Genomic DNA, 22,175 nt, shown 5'->3' on the forward strand with positions numbered 1-22,175 from the left:
TCACTTTAATACTTTAATGGACTTTGGCAGCTTTAAAACTTGTTTCCATTGTTAAAACACATTTTGGCACAGCTGTCCAATACACTTGGGTGTTAAGATGTTGGCTTACACACAGTCAAACCTTTTGGCACTGACAATGTCAGACATTACAGTGTATGGTCCTAATAGCTATAAAATACGCAGGGATTCATCTGAGAGCAGTATTTTGTAATACTTAATAAACATTTGGCACCGTTGAAATCCCAGCCAGTACACTTGAGGACAGCAGACAGTTTGAGGTGCTGGAGCGTGATCATCACACACAGGTGCTGTACAGCGTCACTTTGTGGCTGATCTCCTCCAGGATCTGGCGGGCCATTTTCTCCAGGTCGGCCAACTCCGCAGCCTTGGTCTCCAGGATGAGCTGGTTTGCCTCGTAAGACTTCTCCAACTCTGTAACACAGGAAGTAACTCCACTGTTTGTTTGATGACCGAAAAGAAAGCATCTGAAGGGATTATAGAACTTTTTATTTTTACAATTATCTATATTTATTTGCTGTATTGTTTTCTTTTACTCCTCTGGTTGTACATACGCTTTCTTTAAACTCCTGATTTTACTTCATCGTCTTTGTTGTTTTCTGTTGTTCTCTCCCTTAACTGTAAATCACTTTAAATCTGCTGAGTTGTGTTTTAAGTGCTTTGATTAACATGTCAGAAATACATGAATACAAACAGGGAATGCACAAAACTACTGAAAACATTCAAAACACACCAAACACTTTGACACATCACCTCTGAGCTTCTCCAGCTTGCTGCTGCTCTGGGCGAGCAGCTCTTTCGCCTCCTGCTGAAGCTCGTCTGCCCTCCTCCTCGCCTGCAGCACCGACTCCCCTTTATCCTCCACCAGGTCCTCCACCTCCTCGACTTTATCTTTCACTTCCAAGTCAAACTCCTTCACACAAATAAATATGACAGGGATGACAGCAGCAGATGAAAGCACCGTCCCCTATGTCAACTATTTCAAAAGGTAAGGATGAGTGAGTGTGTCAGAGACCTGCTGGGCCTCCTCCGCGTTCAGCCTGGCCTGGTCGGTGATCCATTCAGCTGTTTCCGTCATGCGGTTCACCTCCAGGTTGTTCTGTCTCAGCAGGCCAACCTCCCTCTCCAGCTGCACCAGACGACCCGTGGTGTTACCGAGCTTCAGCTCCGACATGGCCGTCTCCGACTCCACCTGACACACACACACACACACACACACACATAAATAAGTGGAAAACTGGTGCATCATGAGGTTTATAGGATCATATGGGGAGAATATGTGCACAGCTGTGGCCAGATGTTACACAAAAGAAAAGACAAGGAAGGTTTATTTTTATGCCTCCAAACTAATAAAATTAAAGGTGCTGAAAGTCATTAAATTTTACTGGCTGAGCTACCCACTGAAGCTCACAAGGCAGGGAGTCGGGCTTTGTGTTTGTAATGTGGGAGGTCAGACTCACAGAGACCAGGAGATCCAGGGTGCCCTTCGTGTTGTTCTTTGCCAGCTGGATGGCATCCATGGCGATAGTCTGAGCACGCTCAGTCTCATCCAGAGCTGCCTTCACTACCTCTGCTTTCTCCTTCATGTTAGACGCCTGCTCGCTGTGGGACAGATGAGCAAACATCTGAGAAACCAACAATACTTCTAGTTTTTCTTTTTTGATGCTTTAAACTGAAGTGTGTATGATACCTGGCAGCCTTGGCCTCCTTCAGGAGCGTCTCGGCTGCCTTGATGTCCTCAGCGCTCTGAGTGAGGATCGACTCCACGCTGGTCAGGGTGCCGACCTTCTCCCTGATCTCCTTCGTCAGCTCCTGCAGCTTTTCTGTCGAGGTGGGCATCTCCAGAGTCAACACCTCGTTGGCCACAGCCTCGATCACCTCAATGTCTGCCTTCTCATCTGGATTATCAAAGACGAAACCCTGAGTTGATTCTTTTTCCCTTTGTTCAGAGTTCTCAAACAACTTCAACTGTTGCTTGCATCATTTTATTTGAGACATTTTTATAAATATTTGAAATCTGCAAAGCAATTATTAGAATTTTCTTTAAACAAAATCTAACTGGGATTATGTGTGATATTTACCAGAAGTTTCTTTGCAATTTCAGATTTAACTTCAATAAAACTAAAGCAGATGGCAAACGCAGTTGCTCTGCAGCGTCTGCGTTTGTGCTGCACTCACTGCTGAGCAGGTCTCGAATCTCTTTGATGAGGCTGCGCAGTTGTTCGTTGCTCTGCTCCACTCTCTCTTTGCTCCGGTTAGATTTGATCAGCACCTCCACAACGTTCATCTTTGCCTCTTTCGCACGGTTGTTGGCCTCCCACACCTGACCACAAACCAAATCAAAGATTCGCTCACATCCATCTTGAATTATTGTACATCTCAGAAAAATTAGGATGTTCCCTCACCATCCTGGAGAGCTTGTCCACCTCCTGCATCGCTGTCAGGATCTCCTGGTCCAGGTCTTTGGCTGATTTGAGGGCAGACTGTGAAGTTGTGACAAGACCTCTGCATCCTTCTCCACCACACCGAGCTCCGTCTTTGCCAACACAACCCAAACCACCGCATGGGGAACCAGAGCAGCTGTCACCTTCAGCTGCACCACCACACATCTGCATAGGACGAAGGGTTGGACTGTTATCATCTCCAAATATTCAGTCACATAACATTCAGCATTTAGGTGAAACTCTGCTGAGGAAAAAGTCAGTTGCCTCTTTATAAAGCAGGAAAATGACGTGTGTTGTGGTTCTTAGCAGGACCACTTCTGCAGAGTTCTCACCTGTTCGCTCAGAGGCGACAGGTCGAACTGATCCAGCTCAGTGGACAGTTTGTCCAGCTTCTTCAAGTTTCTTTGGTGCTTGCGATCAAACTCCTTCTGACTGATGCTCAGCTTGTCCTCCGTGTCTTTCCGTACCGCAGCTGACTGCTCCAGTATGTTTCCAGGATTACTGGTGGAGGCGTTGGCGCGGTGCTCCGCTATCTCAGACTGCCTGTGTGCAGCAGAAATGGTGTCCATGGCACCTGAAAACACACACACACACACACACACACACACACACACACACCAGGATAACATGGAGCTGTAAGAGGTGAATTGCATTAACGTTTGGAATGTGGATCATTTATTTATTAGATTCAGAGAATGTCAGCATGAGTATGCTAAGTAAGGTTAAGCATGACTTGGCTCTTTTCTCAGATGAAAGAGAACATAAATAAAGATTTTCAGTTCATGGAAAAGTGAGCAAACAATGAAAGTGAAGCAATATGCTGATGACAGAGTTGGTTAAATGTTTGAATTCGGGTGTCTCACCCTGGATGTTGGCGTTTTTAGCGTTGTACACCTGCTGTTTCAGCTCCTGGACCTGCAGCTCCAGCTGGTTGGCCTCATCCGTCAGCCTGTCCAAGTTGGCATCGGTTTTGTTGGCGTCACTGTGGAGATGGTTCAAGTTCTCCTCCGTCGTGTTCAGCTTTCCGTTTAGGTAGGACATCACACCACTGCAGACACAAAAAGACAGTAATGAATTCAAGGGTGTCTGCTACATCTTTCTGTAGATCTATTTGTTTATGTACATACGTAATCTGGTGCATCAGCTCCTGTATCTCCTCCAGCTTCATCGCTGCAGGGTTGCTCTCTACGATTTCTCTGACAGCCTTGGCGTTTCTCTCCAGGCTGCTGATTAATTCTTTATACGGCGCCGTCACCCCGGTGTTCTGAAGCTCGGTGACCTGGACCTCCAGACGTCGAGTCTGATTGGTCAGCTCGCCGACCACAGCGTCCCAGACAGCGAAGCACTGGTGGCAGCGTTCACAGCCGGGGAACTCACCCTGGTAGCCCCTGGCACACTTGTCGCACCGTGGGCCGGACACGCCCTCCTTGCAGGTGCACTGACCTGTCACACGATGGCACTGCTCACTGGAGATTCCCCGAGGTTCGCAGTCACAGGCTGGAAACACACAAAAAGTCAGGGAAAAACTAAGTCCAGGAATTTCAAGGAATCCTAAATAATCCCAGAATTCATCATATAGAGAAATTACTGCACCGTATGTGAGTTTAAGTAGCCCCAGTTTTGAAGAGACCTTAAAATACTGTGAAATGTTTTGTTGATTTGAATGTTTTCCATGTTTAACTCATCCAACTGATCTATTTTATTGTAAAGATTTTTATCAATCTAATGAGCTGTACATCCAATGATGGTGCAAAGTTTTCTCTACTGTGTCTAATAAATTCCGGAGGGAAAATGTGTTCCATTTTTGCATTTTGTTGCATGAAACAATTCTATGAGATGTGTGATAATTTCAGAGTTTTGAAGTCTCCTCAGGGAAATGAGCCATTTGGAAACAACCTCCGGTAAATAAACTTAGACATGAACATGACCTTGAAGGTCAAACTGACCCCCCCCGCTGCCCTCCCTTCCCTCCTCAATGGAGGAGGTTTGGTGTAATTCAGAAAGAAGGAATGCAGAGTATGAGAGGTTTCCGCCATCAGTTAGTTGCACTTATTGCATGATTTATGGATCAGAGGGTGAGGGTTGGGTCTGAAGTTTTGTTTCTGTCATGATGAAATATTACACCTGAAGGTCAGAGCCTCATAACAGTCACCCAGTTCGGTCACATCTTGCACACAAAGATGCCGACAAGACAAACACCTTAACCTTTGACATGTAAAATCTGGACATAAGAACAAGCCATCTTCACGAAGTCGCTCTCTGACACACATTACTCCCACACGTTTCTCAGTAACGTGGCCACGCAGTGCTCAGATTTCCCATGCATTTGCACAGCAGTGTATCATCTGTGCAGACACAAAGCGAGATCCAGCTGGTTTAACAGCTTAAGAGACCTTCAGGGACTACAGCGGGATGAATTCAGGATTCCTGGGTCCTCTGGGCGTTGGTGCATGACAAAAATGGGACGCCTGGGAGTTCTGGAGAACATCTGGTTCTCATGAGCAGAGAGGGAGAGGTCATTCCCAGATCCCCTCCCTCCACTCGCCTCTTTCCCACTCCCTCTCTCTTCCTCTGAGGGTGAGCCAGCTACCGTGAGCTGCAGATTTCTGCAAATGAACTCTCCAGCAGTTTGTTCTGCAGACAATAAAACTTTTCTGGGATCAGATCAGCTTACTGATTCATGTAATCGCTGTCTAACAAACCACCTCATTCCAAAGCTGTTTCACAGTCACCACCGGTATGCTGCCTTATACATAATGATCTGCACACACACGCACAGACAGACAAAAACACACAGAAAAGACTAGAAAACCATGGAAAAACAATACAAAGCTCTGTTCCTCCATCGTGGTGCCTCATGAAAAACCTCAAATGCTTGCAGGGAGAACAGAAATCTGAGTTTAAAGAGAACTACAAGCACAACAATACGGCATAGCCAGGATGTTTTCCATTGTTTTGGCTCTGTGCTCCAGCATGCTGACCATGACATTTAAGGCTCTTAAAGAGTGTTCACATCCTTATTGGGTGAACGGTGTAAGATTCATGGATTCAGTCCCTAAACGTACAAACAAAACAACCAAGGAGTTATTTCATGGCAGTCACCTTTTTGTGGCTGACCAAGCCTTTGACCTGAACTCAGTCAAACTATTACTATGATTCACACACTGAGGAGTATAATGAAATCAAAAAGCCCCTGATAAAAGCAGAAAGTGAATGTCGCTGCACTCCAAGAAAAAAAGAGGCTGGGTGGAGCCGCATATGCTCTCTCCTCATTAGGAACTGAACTGAAAGAAGACACTGGAGCTCAGAAAAAAAAGCCCATGTGATCCTCCTTTATCTGCTGGGAAGCGGTTTGTGTATTGGTGATGGTTGATAAGTGACATACCATGACATTTGACCTCTGGATCTCCCCAGAAGAGCTCTCTGCACTCGCGACACATCCTGCCACCAAAACCAGGTTTGCACGAGCACTGTCCCGTGACCTACAACGTAGACATCAGGTCAATGATGTATGATGAGACAGGAAGTATATGAGTGAGAAAACGTTTGAACTGCAGCAGCATGTTTTATGTCTTTTCTTTCACATACAGACACAATGGAGCCTTTTCTTGTTTGGTGAAACTCGGTGTTCTTAGAGAAAAGTGTATTCAGTTATTCCACAGTGTATCCTGAGACTTCCTTCCTCTGATGGAGAGCAGCCAGTAAACACAGAAACCCAAATGTTTGTGTGTGTGTGTGTGTGTGTGTGTGTGCGCACGCCACTCTGGTCTTTATGTGCGTGGTTCTGCGTATACACAAGCAGATTTGTGTGCATGAGTAAAATAAATCTGTAAAAACAGAAAGAGAAGAAATTCCCAAACAGCTGGAGCCCACATATCAACACAATTACACAAACAGAGCTCAGTGATGAGCTGGGCTGGTCACAGTGACTCACTGCCGCCCTGCAGTTTTTCTCTCAATGGGAATTGTCAGGAAAATGTCCCAGCCATTTCCTACATTGTGTACTTAAAACTCTGGCAACAATAGTTCACTGGCAGATGAGATTTTGTGGTGCAGTGCTGGGATTCGGTTCAGCTATGCACTGTAACTGGGGGAGGGGGGGGTGATTGGAGCAGCTGCTGTAATGCTAATGCTGGAAATGATGCAGACACATGCTGGATTTGGCGAGCAGTTATGGCTCTTGGTTTTCGTCACAACATCCGACTCACGTCATTGCAGGAGGATCCGAAAGAGTGAACGGGGTCGCAGTCGCAGCGCTGACAGCCCGTCCCGCTGGCGATGTTCCATGTGCCAGCAGCACAGCGGTCGCAGTTCTGACCGACCACATTCGACTGGCACTGACACTGGCCGCTGTGCTGATTGCACTGACACTCATCAGGAGACGAACAGGCCTGAGGTACCGTGCCCGCCGAGGAACACATACACTCTGCACAGGAGGACAGATGTCAGCCAATTATCAGTCAAGTAATGGCTTTTGAATTTTTTTCTAATGTCACTGACAAGAGACAACTGTCACATTTATTTTTTAACATAAAATGTCCGGTTGAGTTCAAATCTCTCAAAACATGCTGAACCAGATGCACATATACACTATATAGACAAAAGTACTGGGACAATCAGGCACTTTATTATTGAATTCAGTTGTGGTATGGGGCTGTTCCTCAGGGTTTGGACTCGGCCCCTGACGTCCACTGAAGGTAAATCTAAATGCTTCAGCATACCAAGACATTTTGGACAATGCTATGCTTCCAACTTTGTGGCAACAGTTTGCTGAAGGCCCTTTTCTATTCCAGCATGACTGTGCCCCAGTGCACAAAGCAAAGCTCCATAAAGACATGGTTGGATGAGTCTGGTGTGGAAGAACTTGACTGGCCCACACAGAGTCCTGACCTCAACCCCATCCAACACCTTTGGGATGAACTGGAACGGAGATTGTGAGCCAGACCTTTTGGTCCAACGTCAGTGTGTGACCTCACAACTGCTGTTGGGCACAAATTCCCACAGAAACACTCCAACATGTTGTGGAAAGCCTTCACAGAAGAGTGGAAGCTGCTATAGCTGCAAAGCTGTCTGTGTATTTAGAATGTGATATCACTGAAGTCCCTGTTGGTATGGTCAGGTGTCCCAATACTCCCAATACTTTTGTCTATATAGTTTAAACAGTACATTGTTGGTGTCACATCAGCAGTTGTACTCACTCCTGCAGCTCTGAGTGGCAGCGTTGCCATAGTAACCCAGCTTGCAGTGCTGACACGCATAGCCCTCAGTGTGGTATAGGCACTTGAGACAGGCGCCTGTCCGAGGGTCACAGGACCCCGGGTCGTGCATGTCGATGTTGTTGTTACATTGGCAGGGTAAGCAGCGGCCACCAGGCACCAGAGGGTTGCCAAAATAACCAGGAGCACACTCATCACACCTGGCACCTGGACGAGGAGGGAGCACACCGAGTATGTAAATGCTAGACAGCACTTTTTAAATTCAGCAGACTAATTAGAGGGGAACTGAAGTGTTTGTTTGGGTTTGTGACATGTGATGTGTGAATGTGTAAAGATCCGATGAAATAAAGTGCAACATGTGATGCTTTGAGTACTTGAAAAAGCTGCTTACATAAAAACAAATCTGTTACTAATTACTGTGTGTGTGTGTTTATGTACCTTTGTAGCCAGGGCTACACACACACACCAGCTGGTTAGTGCTAGCCAGAAGGTAACAGCTGTCAGAAAACTGGCGTCCACTGCGCGGGCCATCGGGGCACATGCAGGGGCGACAGTGGCCACCTGAACCCAACTCTGGGTCACCATGGTAACCGTCCAGACACCTGGTGGTGAAGGAAAAAGTAAGGCAGAGAGACACCAAGATCCTTTGACTTACATCCCTTCAGTTTAGCTTTCTGGGGCTGCCTGGAGGGAAAATTCAAAAGTCAGCTGTGTTTTCCACTCTGATGTTACTATAAACTCTCATTATAACTGGTTCCACAGTACAGATGAACTGCCACAGGACACCCAACATGCTCCCAATGGGACAGCCCAGTCTGACTGGTCAAATCCTGTCTGACAATGCATCTGACCACATTTCTCCTACCTTTCACAGTGATGTCCGGTGGTGAAGTCTCTGCAGCCCTGACACTCTCCCGTCTGAGGATGGCAGTACTCGCTGTGGCCGTTACAATGGCACGGTCTGCAGTGAGGGAAGCCCCAGAAACCCTGCAGGCAGTGGGAGCACTGGCGCCCCATGACCCCTGGAACACACTCACACTGGCCTGTCGCCTCGTGGCAGAGGTCACTGACTGAGCCCCGAGGGTCACACTTGCAAGCTGAGGGGTGAAATTTGAATCTTTATGCTTCTTGTTGGGGTGAGTTAAAAAAAAAAAAAAAAGGTGCCACACCATACAATTATGCCCAGCACTTACGTCTGCAGCCGGCGGGGCTGAACAGGTACGTGTTCGGGGAACAGTGTTCACAGTTCCTGCCCATGATGTTGGGTCGACACCGGCACTGACCTCCACTGGGCTCACAAACAGCGCTGAGTGAACCCTGAGGGTCACAATGGCATGCTGGGAGATAAGACATGATGGGGATTTTTTTTTAAATGTGGTACAGTAATTTAAACGTCTTATCTCATCATGCGATTTTCCAGATGTTCTTGAGCTACACAGGTCTACTGTTCAGTAAAGTCAAAGATCCTGGATTGAAAATCTTCAAACACGCACATATAAACCTACATACCCATGGCTCCATTGTGTAGCAGAGCAGAGACGCTGAAGATGTAGTCGCTACAGATGTCGGTCATGGGGCCTTTGATGACGCTCTGGCTGTTCTCCAGACATCGGTAACGCTGGAACGTATCCCACGCTCCCTCACCGTCGACCCCGTGGAACATGTCCAGCTCACTGACCCTGGGTATGAGCACCAGCTATAAAGAGAGGAGAAGACATAATAAAAACACAGGTTAGGAGAAACAGAGCAGCAGAGTGGAGGGATGGAGGATTTCAGACGTTCGAGACGTGAAATTAAAAGTGGTGCTCATTTTGTTCATTGAGCATGATGGGACTGGCAGTTGTAGCACTTTAAAAGACTGTGGTGGGCATGAAACTCAACCTTTTCCATGATTTTCCTGCAATGCATGGGTCTGATATAAAGTTTTATATAAATGGTTTCCAGATAATTTAATGGGGATGAACCATACTGGTGAGAAGCCGCTGAGAAGACCAACAGGACAATCTTTCTGTGTTTATAGTTTATGCATTCAGCGATAAATGAGTGTATAAATTAATGAAAGTCCACGTACCGAGTCGATGAGTGTGTATGGGCTCTGGATGTCAGTGGCAGACGAGTAGAGAGGCAGACTGAGACGGATCGTGTAGTTCAGTCCTTTCTCGAAACACACCGGCCTCACCAGCAGCACGTGTCTGAAACACAGCAGAGAGTCAGTGAGTGTGTGTGTGTGTGTGTGTGTGTGTCTGTGTGCACGTGTGCGTAGTGAATGTGCTGCTGTGAAAGAGACTGATGTTTTACCTGGATTCAGGTAGGAGAGAGATGGACTGCTCGTCTCCACTCTGGATGGAGTTGCTGCAGTGACTTGAGTAGTTTGGAGGGTTGAAGACGGGACGATGCACTCGGACGCTTACCTGCTCCCACTGCTCGGGCAGCTGCAAACCAAACAGACACATACTTAGTTATTTATTCTTAAAAACAAAATTAATTCAGCATCACAATTATTCTGTGCATCTTGTTTAGCGTAGCTCAGTTCTGTTCTGCTAACTGAGACTCTGAGTTTTCTCATCAAGCTTTTTGGAAAGATTTGCCAGACGTATACAAATTAAGTGTGTGTTACCTGCGGCTCATAGCGAATTAGGATGTCATAGTCCATGGACTCTGGGATGTTGTTGATGGTGAACTCTAAGTAGGCTCCTTCTGGCATATTAACAAAGCCCATACCCGTCCACGTGGGACGGGTATCCAGAGGATAAGGCCTCGGCACCAAAGTTACGCTCTGACAGAGAGAAAGAGCTCAGTACATCTGCTGCACATCATCTGAGTAAAAGCAATACTAAACTGATGGGGCGGTGCAATAAATGCACTCACAGGTCCATGCTTGGCGTCCTCTGCCTCGTAGGTGTAGTGATCCAGAGCGATAAAGTAGAAGCCGGACTCGACCTGATCGCAGCGTCGTCCAAACGTGTGCTCCCTGCACACACACTGTCCTGAGTGGGGGTCACAGCTGTGGACACAGAGATGACAGCTGTAAGATCCATCGCACTACCTATGATCTACATGTATTTTTATTTTATCTGTTCATTTAAAAAAAAAAAGAAAAACAAGACTTTATTTGTCCCCAGATGGCAATTTGAAGTGTACAGCTTCACTTATATTTCTATATTGTATGTTATATATAAAGACTGAGGATGTCTCTCATTCCCAATTTGTTTAAAAAGCATTATCAAAGGCTCTGTTCCAGTAAGTCATGCCACTGCGTCTGCATGCACAATAGCAGGTCCTTAATGCTGCAAAACCTAAATTAAACGCAGCCATCATTAACTGATTCATGTTCATAATTACACCTGTTTTCCTGCTATGACATGTCGAAGTGTCTGCCCTGGAAAAGGTTTATTATCTTGTGATCTCAGGATGATGGGAGGTTTCTCGGTTTAACAAAGAAATAATTATCTCCTTCCCCTGACATTATAGTATTTTATGACAATGAAATGACACATAAAAAGATAATTAATCCCAAGATTAAAAAGATAAGAGCAATCACATCAAATATCTTATTACTTCATTCATAAAAGTGGTCTTTACACGTACTTGTTGTTGACAGCCCCACCCTGGTCACAGTCACATGGTCTGCAGCCATCCATGTCATTGGACAGACCCCAGTGCTGTGGCTACAGGGAAAGGAATCGAGAACAAAACATTTGTTCGTATACACTTCACACACACACACACACACACACACACACACACACACACACACACACACACACACACACACACATACACACACACACACACACACATATATCTATATCTATCTATCTATATATGTAGAGAGAGAGATAGATAGATATAGATATATATCTTTTTAGAGGTAAAATATCAAAATTGTGGCTGACAGTGAAGTTTGGATCCGCACCAGACACTGATCGCAGCTATGTCCGTCGACGAGGCGCTTGCAGAAGCAACTTCCCGTCTCTGAATCGCAGTTTCCTCCAGGCAGGGTGCCCAGCAGGTTACAGGTACAAGCTGCCAAAACACACAACGAAACAATGAAGCGACAGATTCGACTTTCTCCGACTGAGAAATATCTACACCATGTATGTCAGTAACAGATACTTTTAATTACAATTTCTGATATTACAGACAACCATGAAATCAAATCCCATTTTGTATTTTAAAATCCAACAAATTTACTCATTAATAATGATGAAAATAAGGTTTTTTTACTGAGATTATGATGATTTTAATATATCGGTATTGCAATACATATATGGTTTTAAGGAGTTTTTAAGGTGTAAAAACCAAAGTGGAAACCAAGGGGGAATGTCTTGTTTCTGAACAGCTTTTCAAATTGAGGGGTTTGGATTTTGCCTTTTAAAGGGCATTACAGGAGCTCTGGTTACCATAATAAACAGCTGTATGCTTTCAGAGGTAACATAAGGAGTTGACTGCAGTATTTTCAGGGAGTCTTGTTTAACATAGCGAGTGAAACTATTCATAAACAATATCCATCCTCCATCCCAGGATCAGGTTAATGGTCAAACTTTCACACTGAGAGATAGCAAAAATACGGCTATAAAATATGGATAACTACTTCGGTTTTCCTGAACAAATGCATGACAAAATTGTTATTTTACGTTAAGTGAGATATGCAAAAGACAATACAATTAGAAACTTGGGGCGTAACGTGGTGTCCCACAGCAGTCTAACTGACTGTGACTTACGCAGGCAGCCATCAGGACCCTGCCCCAGTCCGTAGTGACCCTGTCTGCAGGTGTCGCAGCGCTCGCCCTCCACGTTGGCTTTGCACCGACACTGGCCTGAGATCAGTCCAGCTGCCACGTCAGTCCGCGTGTCACACAGTCCACCCTGCAGAGACCCAGTCGGGTCGCAGTTACAAGCTGCAGAGATATGAAACGTTATGAAAACGTGCAAACTTTATTACTATCTGGTCATTAAATGTTGACATATCTTGCTCTGTATCAGAAAAGGGATCAGAAAATCAAAGTAATCTGCCCTAAGTTCCATCTGCTCTGGAGAAAGAATCTCTTTACATAAAAAATAAAGAGATAAAAATAGCAGTAGATTATCTCATAATAACACTGGTGGCCCAGTAAGATGTAACATGTGTGAGAACGGACAAGATAATGAAAAGCAAACCTGCAAAACCAGTGTGTAATTTAAAAGACGAGTCTTGCACGGAGGAAAAGAGACGAGGAGGCTGCACTTCATTTTACAGCATTACTTCCACTTGCACCCAGTACTTAGTAGGTAATTACAATCATGATGCTACAACAGCTACGTTCTGCTTTTCTCTTCAAAGGCTTCATCACAGTGAGTGAGTGGAGCTCCAGATGGTGCTTGTCTACTCAGGAAAACATCTCGGAGGAGGACACGGACATGCGTTTTAACGGACTGTTTGTGTAACGAGTGGAGCGGACCATAAAGTGGAACGACGCGGTGAGAAACGCTCAGGGGTCAGGGGTTACGTAGAGGTGACATACGCTCGCAGATGTTGGGGTCCCTCAGGTCTCGGCTCGGGTGCTGGTAGTAGAAGGGCGCACACTGCTCGCACTGTCGGCCCACCGTGTTGTGCTGACAGTCCTCGCACACGCCTCCGCTCACGTTGCTGGTCGTCATGTACACGGCCAGGTCGAAGTGACAGGATGTGGAGTGATGGTTACACTCACACCCTGAGAAAGGAGGAGGAAAACTGGGATTTACTGGTGGTCCCTCTTTTAAAAATTTACATTTTAGTTAATTTTCAGAAGAGTATCACAGAATTTACTCTTGCAAAACTATATATTAACAACTAAGTACTGTTTTCATTATTAATCTGCCGATTATGCTCTCAATTTTCTTTCATCAAATTCATCTTTTCATCAAACCGTCAGCCAGAAAAACTGAAAGAGGTGTGAGTTTCTGTCTGCGTTCTTACTTTTGCATGCATTGGTGTTTCGTCCCTCTGCAGGTTTCCAAGGCAAATCATGGTAAAAGTCTTTACAGCGTTCACAGTTTAGTCCCTCCGTGTTGTGATTACATACACAGCGCCCGTGGACCTACACACACACACACACAAAATAAATTAACATTGGGACCTAAATGCCAGTCCGCTGCAGCTCCACTTTTTAGTAGCTGAACCTGCTGCATCCATCTATCTTCTCTTCAAAGCCACCAATCTCCCTTGACAAAAATAGCAATTTAATCTAGAAATGTGTAAAAAATTTTTACTCAAGATAGCTCAGAGTAAAGGGAAATTTGAATATTTATACTTATACATGACTCCCATCTGCTGAGGAAGACCGTGTGATGCGTCTAAAAGCTCCACAACAGCTTTTAAGTGGGGAAGACTGTTTTATTAACTGCTCTTTCCGATCACAAGGTTTCTATCTCAACTCAACTCTCACTTTTGTAACACTCACACTGCACATTGTTTTAGATTCATTAAAATCTAATCTAATCTGATCTTTCATCAGTTGTCTGTGAGCGTGCGGTCGATGTACCATGCCCTCAGCTCCAGTCGGTGCTCCGTCGATCGGGGCGCACTCGGAGGCATGGCCATAGCAGAAGCAGTTGCCGCGGACAACCATGTCGTAGAGGGAGTAGTAGTACTTCTCCGTCACCTCGTCGCGGGAGTCGAGCAGGTTGTCCCCGAGCGTGTGGATCTTCAAGAACTTCATCCGGAGGTTAGTGATCTTCAACATGTCTGTACACACACACACACACATGCAGGAGGTTAGAGAGTGTAACACACACTCATGCAGATCTTTTTACAATTTTATTTAACCAGTCGAAGTTGCAAGTTCAGTGTTTCTCATTCATTTTTTCACAAGGCAAACCACACAAGGTGCAGTAGGTTATGGTGCGAGTTTCAAGACCTCAAGGATGTCGCTGCTGCACTTCACACACCCACAGCATTCGCCACATACTTAACATGAGGCCCCTGCGTGTGTGTGTGTGAGTGTGTCTGAGCGAGTGTACAAAGACCGAGTCGCTTCCACATGAGAAATTCCCCGCAGTGCTCTTCCTGACAGACATCTGAGCCCGCCAAGTCTGCTCCACGTAGCTGTTACCTGAACTACAAATGAGTCAAAGTTACTGAATCTCATCTGAATCCTGTACTCAGTTCACTGGCTGCTTCTCTTTGTCTTTCCTTTAGCCCCACTCCAGAGAGGTCAGAGGTCAGTCTCAGGTAAACCCACGTGATGTGTTTAAGTGCCATTAGTGGTTTTATTTTTTAATCTAATTTAATGGAATTTTTGCAAGATAGATGCAGACTCACTGCATATATACAAGATTTCTTTTTCACCAACTCAAATTCAGACTACGCAAGAGAATCAGACAGCAGACAAAAAACACAAACCTGTGTGTGACATTGCTTGACATTGCTTTATTCTAAGGCATTCACAAGCCAAAGAGGCTGCAAACCTCTAATCTATACCATGCCAACACGACAATCATAGTTTGTAAAGCTGCCAAAAAAAGCATCATTTTGTGAAAATTGTATAGCAGCTTACTCTGTATCCTCAGGCTGTATGGGTCCTCAATCTCAAACGCAGGGTCCAGCACCCGAAATATCACCTAAAAGAGAATAAAAGGGACTTCTCTGAGCCCACAGGCTATCCATTCATAAATATATATCCTACATAACGCAGACACTCTTATGAACAGAAAACCTTTCAAAAAAGTAAACCCGTGTCGTAATAAAGAACCAAACGCAGGCTCACCTCTCCCTCCGTGGATGGCTCAATGTCTGAGTAACGAGAGTCGCAGATGATTTCATCCACTTTTGCCAACGGCCCAGAGGACACGCTGGGGAAGGACGACTTGCAGTCGTAGGCAAAGTAACGATAAACCTGCCACGTCTTCCCAAAGTCCATGGACCGCTCGATCACCATTGCAGCCGGTCGAAACGTCTGTTTGTACAGACGGACAGAAAAAAAAAACAGAAACTGTGATGTCACTGTGATCATTACTGCCTGCTTATCAGGCAACACTATATTTATACCATAATTGTTTTTGTACTCTACTCTTGTACTCTCAGATGTCAAAATATTGACATCATCATCAAATATTATGGATGCAATAATAATAAACATATCCTGAATATAAAGTGATGATATTACTGAAAGGGTGGAGACCGTTAGAGGTGTGGATCTTTCCTGACATCTAATCCCAAAACAGGATGGGACAGGACGCTCATGGAAAGTGGGTCTCTGAGTGTGTATTTTGAAAATGATGTAGAGCTACATTGTCAGTGAAAGGCAGGAATCCAGCTGGCCACCCTCATGGCCGAACCATGTGATAGCAATGATTTTTACTGCACAGCTCTGAACTCATCCTCCTCTCCCTCCTTCTTCTCTTCCCACCATTCTCCAGAGACCAAAACGAGTTTCCACATTCCTCCACCACAGATGTCTTACGCTGTGTTTATCTCTGTGCCGTGAGTGTGAGAGTATTTGTATGAAATATGTGTCTGTTTGTGAGAGTGAGAGAGAACAGGCACCTTGAAGGTCATGATAAGGTGTGTGAAATGAAACTCGGCCTCCAGGTCCAGCTGGATGGTCACGTTCTCCACACCTGCAGGTGAAAGGAAACGCAGTCGCACAGGAAATTAACAATTAATTCTCTTTCGGGACTCATTTTCATTCAGAAAAGAACTCACTGGAGCTTTCAGTAAACCCCAGACAGGTTTTCTCATACATTTAAACTTTTTTTTTTAAATATTTACAGACACTTTCTGCATTTGTTTATGCAGCTGAGTGGGTTGACTTTCCGGCCATGCCTACAAAAGAATCTAATCAATCAAGGCTCCAGTTGTAGACTGTGTTGCACCAGCTCTAAATAAATACTCCCATACATTTGCAAGCTAACATGTCAGTTAGCTTGTTCAGTTAGCTGTGCTGTGGAAATTGAAGAATATTTTGTTTTGGGTGAATTGTAATTCAAAATCTTCCCATTTAAAATCATTCTGATTGACATTAGCAGGCTGACGTGTCAATGGACTTATTCAGTTAGCTGTGTTGTGGGTACATAGTGTGAATGCAACCTATCCTAAGTTATTCTGTTATTAAGGTTACTGGCTACATAAATGACAATAAAGTTTCTTGAATCCTTGTTTGGTTAGCTTGTTCAGTTAGTTGTGCACAGTGTAGGTGCTACCTCATCAACATTATTTGGTCATTAATGTTACTGGCTTAATGTTATGTTTTCTATATCCCATTACATCTTTCACTGCTAGTCTTGATCAAAACAAGCAGTGTATTAACTAGCTAGGTTCTGTCAGTTAGCTAGTTCAGTTGGCTAAGCAGAGCCTGGTCTTTGCTGGGTGTACATATTTATTACAACTAATCTCTAAGAGAAGAAATTGTTTGTGTGCTGCAACTCGTTTTAATTCAGCGATCCCCACTTAAAATTGAGATAAATTTGAATTGAACAGCAGCTGGAACAAACAACTTGTAGAGCCAAGAAGGAAGTGGAGGACTACTGCGAGGGAATTAGGAAATCCCATGCAAGACCATTGTGTGTGTCTGCAGCTTCCTGCTGTTTCAAAGCCATCTGCACTGTTGGCTGTGGCTCCATCCATGACTAACACCTCGGAAAAATTCCCACCACACTGAATTAACAGTGTGTGTGATGAGCACGAGATGCATGAACGTGGGGGCAATGAGGGCAGGGTTTGTTTGTATGGGAACTTTGTGTAATGTGATTTCTTTATCAGGGCTTAAATTGAGAATGACGTGATGCACATGTTGTACATTGAAACAAGACATAATTCATGTAACTGAGATGTGTGCTGGCCTGTTGATCAAGATGATCAAGATTAGTGTTTAGCATCAGCCAGGATTGAAATAGGCCAAACACAACGTGCCTGTTTTCATATCAGGACTTTTTCACCTACAGTGGATGTGAGTCACAGCTCTATGAAAGCCAAATAAGGCTGTGAGCCGAGCTGGGTATTGATCAAATTAACCCAATATCAAGTAATATTGATACTTCTCCAGTCAAACAATACCTGCATTCAATCTTTTCTTTGTACCCAGATCTAGAAAAAAAACCCTATTTGTAAGGTGTTGCTCACAGCCAATCATTGCAAGCGTTCTTCAATTGAATGTGACATGTGATTGGCCCACTAAAAATAAAAATAAATAGCTTTTATGCTTATATACCTGGCTTCAAGGTGAATTAATGTTTCTCATTCTCACTGCCTCATTACACACTTGCTCTTTTCCCAACTTTAAAGGCCTGTGTGTGTTCAAGTGATGACACACATCTGCTTCCTATCCACACACCTGTTCTCGTCTGCACACCTGTAAGCCCCACCCCCTAAACCTGCTGTGATTGGCTGCAGCGTGAGGCTCTGTGATCTCCTGTCTAGTCATTACTGAGTTCAGTTCCCATGAGAACAGTCTCACTGAGCGTTCACACGCAGGAATTCAGTCTCTTTCATTCAAGAACACTTTTTTTGGTCTTTCTCTCATATGATTTCTGTCTCTCACCGTTCTCCGACTGCCACCAGGTTTTGAGGCGGTTGTGGGCGAAGGTGGTGACCACATTCTCGATGGTGTGGCTGACGGGGTTGACATCCTCGTGGTACATCTGCCTGGAGTCGCACACAAAACATTTCTTCTCCTCCTGATGGACACAGAGAGTGTTAGTGGGTCAGTTCATCCATATTAGAGAACAAAAACCAACTCTAAACTCTGAACCCAGTCATGCCGATAGTTTTTCATTTTATTCACCAAAATTTTGAAATTTATGCTACCACCCAAGCACAGCAGATACAATACAACACAAATGTAAGAGTGCATAGAGCCAACTAGAGTTGCAAGTACTCAGAATTTCCCAGAGCCTATTCTGATGTCTTACAAATTGCTATTTTGGTCCAAAAAAAGTCATCCAAAGCCCAAAGACTTTCAGTTTCTTTCTTCAAAGACATGCAGCAAATCCTTTTGCTCAAAAAATGATTTCAACAATTAATTTTCAGTTGATCCTCTAATGGATTGAGTGCAAGTGCAGACCGTAGTATTTGATGGACTAATAATGTCTCTATGTTCTCATGATTCTGACCTATTAATTCAACAGCCATTTGCTGTCTCAACATGGCAAAGCACTGTACACAAAGCAAATAGTTTCCCCAGTTTGGTGTGTAGGAATAACAACCAACGCCTTTGGGATGAACTGGAGTACTAATGGTGAGACAGACCTTATCGCCCAACATCAGCATCTGTTTGATAATGTCTTCACTGCATTTGTCAGCAGGGGTTGTCTACACGCCAGATGGCTTGGCATACACTCGGGTTCTCACACACATGTACACTCTTAAATCTCACTGTACTGCATCACATCAACAAGCACCACAAGTTTCTCAATTTCACCAAGACCCTGCCAACTATGCCTGTGTTGAAATGGGAGCAGAGTTTAGCTAATTGGTTCCACTCAGCAGCGTTTTGTAGAAAAAATGTCAGCTACTTGAGGCTCACTTCTTCCCTCTACTTCATCTGCAGCTCATTCTTGAGGACTGTGCTCATCCTCAGGAAGCCCAGAAAGGCCCCACAGTACGTCCGCAATCTCATAAGGACCCCATTCACACCGTGAACTTGCTGAAGGGAGTTTGATAAAGAGAGAATATCCCGTACCTCGCCCCCCGCACCACAGGCACACAGGGAAGTGATTGTGAGGCACACAGCGCTTTTATTGTGAAGAGGAATGTCTGAACTCCCACACAACAAGACAGCAAGCAGAAGATACTGTACATGTGCATGCTGTCTCTGTCTCACGCACACACACAATGTTATCTGAATGATGCGAAGCTCAAGCTATTAGCTGGTTGCTTAGCTGACTAAGAAACAATTAATCTGCAACTATTCTGACAATCAGTTAATTTGAGTCATTTTCCACAAAATTTGATGGCTCAAGCTTCCCCAATGTGATGCTTTTTCTTACCGGACACCTAACTATATCTTTTGTGTTTTGGGCTGTTACTTAGACGGGAATTTTTCACCATTTTGTGATATCCTAAAGAACAATTAATCGAGAGAACAATCCACACATTAACCGATGGTGATCTGCAGCCCAGACCCAGAGGGGATCTCTGCTTGTGTTATTACAAAACTCAAAGAAACTGAATTTAAATCAAGCTGATTTTGAGAGTTGAATTAATTCTCATTATATTTTACATCAGTTTCCATCTCTTGAATATAATGAGTGATTCAGGACTGACGATAACTGACCCTTTTCTCTTGCAATAATTCATAAGCAATAAGTTACTGCCATAAAGACGTCCTGTACAAGGCTGACATGCTGCTACATTTGATGTCACTTTAATGAATTCTGTAAAGGATACAGTAGTGACCCACTTTCTGTTCATTTCCCCAACACATTACAGGAAGCACGACAAATGTGATGTTTCTTATTAGGTACTTTTATTAAATCAAAGCCAGTGTTGAGCAGCAGAGTTATTTAAACAAAATGAAGTTGCAGTAGTTTAGTCTGCTTGATTGCACTCGACAACTAAATCAAAAATAACACAAGAAGATCCTGAACAAACTTTCTCACTTGCTTCAAACTGGCTGTTGTATCAAACAATAAGATTATCCTTACACGGGCAGGGAACCTACAGAGCCAATAAACCAATAAAGCAGTCACCAAATCTCTTCAAATCATCTAATCAGGGTTCAAGATCAATCGACATGTCATTCAGTTTCTTTGAATTTCATGCTTTGTCTTGATCGTTCAATAAAGACTCGGAGCACATATTTATATGGGCGGAATCCTGAGAAATCAGACAGCAGGTACAAAAAAAACTTATCTGTATTTTTGGCCTACACTTTGGTGCTTAACAAAAAAAAAAAAAAATCTGCCACAGCTCACACATGATATCCCAAGTTACTTTACTGGCCTGCAAGCTCAGTCTCCTCTGCTTGTTCTTCATACAGCAGCAGCTTTTTTCTTACCTCCAGATGTCCGACGATGCAGAAGCGCTCGGGCCGCTTCAGGCCGCAGGTGGACGAGGCGGTGAGTTTGTGCGCCCGGCCGATCAGCAGGTCACCTGTGGCGGGGTAGCAGCTGCCCTCGGTGCAAACGTCCGCAAACTCCGGCAGCTGTGCCCCAACGGGACAGCACAGGGCTGCGGGGAGGAACAAACGCTGTCAGTGAGGTGACCCACTAAAGCCAGACCAAGACTGGTTTCTTGAACCAGAGAAAATAAAAAATCAGGTAATCTTCTCGCAAACGCAGTTCAACCTGCCTTCATTTGATTGTAATTGTAAAAGCCAGGAGCTGAGAAAGTTTGCGGTCAGTTCATGTAAATTAAAATCACATGGATTCTATCTGTACGCGCAGTGATGGGGGCGTGCGCAGCAAGTTTACAGTTCTGTCAAACTTTACCGCAGCCGCCTTTGCTCTTCTTTCTTCACATAATGTCTGAGAAGTCAGTGAAACATAGTTTGCATATGGCTTTCATTACATTACATGTGTTGTTGTTGCTGCTTGAGAGCCAACAAATTTGGCAGACGCAGAAGATGAAATTCCGCCCAGTGAGCTGGCGGTTCTCACATAGAAAACATTATTAAAATGTAAATAAAAAACTCACCCAGAGTTGTTATAACGAGGATTATGAGCGACATATCCGAGTGAGGGACATTGACAGCTCGTCTTGTGATGGTGATGTTGATGTGAGCGTGTGTGATGCGTATGAAGCGTAAAGTCACAGTCAGAGGGAGTTTTCTTGCAGAAGTGAGTTTTCTATGGCATGTGGACAGTGCCAGCCGAAGGATACGAGCTGTATGAGGTGTGGATAGTGCCACTGATAACCGGATGAAGGCAACTAACTTATGACTTAGATATGTATTATAAGCATATTAAAGCATGGTAAAATGGTTCACATACATTACATTAATATTTAAGTTTAAAGTGCACTGTGTGTAGACCGTACTAAGGTTTGCTATTATTCTGTTGATTCCTGGATTAATTAAGGATTTTTTTTGTTTAAAAAGAAAAGTCAGAAATGATGAAAAACACTCATCACAATTTTCTTCAGAGCCCTTTTGTCCAATCAATCATCCAAACTTAAGCTTATGACAAAGCCATACCTTTATTACTACAATGCCAGTGCCCTCTGGTGGTAAAGATGTGTAATGGCAACAGAATTTCTAAATTTCCACAAACATGTTTTTGGTATTTCTGTGTCAACTAGTGGCTAAGTCTAAATTTGCTAACTATTATTGGACAACTTAAGCTTCCTTTGTCATACAGACTCAGAAGAAGAAGTTGCACAGTGATGTGATGATTTATGTTATTGTTTGAGAATTTCAGCTGTGCTTTGAGCAACTTTGGAGAAAACAATTTCATTTCATAGCTTTTACTGCAGTACATCTTGATTGTGACAGTTTTTATTAAATCTGATTCCTGCAGCCGCACTCTGATGATCAACCAGCTAATAACACGGTATGTAGAGATAAATAAGACAACACTGCCTCTGTGTGTTCTTAATGAG

General features: G+C 44.2%; 1 protein-coding gene across 2 annotated transcripts in view; it reads right to left on the reverse strand.

The window, feature by feature from the left end:
* The window catches only part of lamb1b (laminin, beta 1b), a 25,350-nt gene continuing 3,175 nt past the window's right edge, over positions 1-22,175 (reverse strand). The window contains exons 1-33 of one of the 2 annotated variants that reach the window (XM_046378826.1): positions 21,273-21,390; positions 20,635-20,807; positions 18,178-18,313; positions 16,185-16,258; positions 15,406-15,594; positions 15,196-15,259; positions 14,182-14,384; positions 13,617-13,737; positions 13,183-13,371; positions 12,403-12,579; positions 11,595-11,704; positions 11,267-11,346; positions 10,547-10,682; positions 10,296-10,454; positions 9,977-10,110; positions 9,750-9,870; positions 9,188-9,374; positions 8,872-9,015; positions 8,544-8,775; positions 8,117-8,280; positions 7,661-7,885; positions 6,671-6,888; positions 5,848-5,944; positions 3,590-3,959; positions 3,326-3,510; positions 2,795-3,036; positions 2,424-2,627; positions 2,197-2,341; positions 1,709-1,916; positions 1,479-1,620; positions 1,034-1,210; positions 772-931; positions 1-432 (exon numbers count right to left, since the gene is read on the reverse strand). In XM_046378826.1, the coding sequence (XP_046234782.1) occupies positions 296-432; positions 772-931; positions 1,034-1,210; positions 1,479-1,620; positions 1,709-1,916; positions 2,197-2,341; positions 2,424-2,627; positions 2,795-3,036; positions 3,326-3,510; positions 3,590-3,959; positions 5,848-5,944; positions 6,671-6,888; positions 7,661-7,885; positions 8,117-8,280; positions 8,544-8,775; positions 8,872-9,015; positions 9,188-9,374; positions 9,750-9,870; positions 9,977-10,110; positions 10,296-10,454; positions 10,547-10,682; positions 11,267-11,346; positions 11,595-11,704; positions 12,403-12,579; positions 13,183-13,371; positions 13,617-13,737; positions 14,182-14,384; positions 15,196-15,259; positions 15,406-15,594; positions 16,185-16,258; positions 18,178-18,313; positions 20,635-20,807; positions 21,273-21,306 (5,337 nt within the window). In that variant the 5' untranslated portion in view covers positions 21,307-21,390 and the 3' untranslated portion in view covers positions 1-295. Of the gene's footprint in view, positions 433-771; positions 932-1,033; positions 1,211-1,478; positions 1,621-1,708; positions 1,917-2,196; positions 2,342-2,423; positions 2,628-2,794; positions 3,037-3,325; positions 3,511-3,589; positions 3,960-5,847; positions 5,945-6,670; positions 6,889-7,660; positions 7,886-8,116; positions 8,281-8,543; positions 8,776-8,871; positions 9,016-9,187; positions 9,375-9,749; positions 9,871-9,976; positions 10,111-10,295; positions 10,455-10,546; positions 10,683-11,266; positions 11,347-11,594; positions 11,705-12,402; positions 12,580-13,182; positions 13,372-13,616; positions 13,738-14,181; positions 14,385-15,195; positions 15,260-15,405; positions 15,595-16,184; positions 16,259-18,177; positions 18,314-20,634; positions 20,808-21,272; positions 21,391-22,175 lie in introns of those variants that run through there. The other variant, XM_046378825.1, reaches the window with a different exon arrangement.

The sequence above is a fragment of the Scatophagus argus genome, chromosome 22 (genome assembly GCF_020382885.2).
Source record: "Scatophagus argus isolate fScaArg1 chromosome 22, fScaArg1.pri, whole genome shotgun sequence".
In the NCBI taxonomy this organism is placed as follows: domain Eukaryota; kingdom Metazoa; phylum Chordata; class Actinopteri; family Scatophagidae; genus Scatophagus; species Scatophagus argus.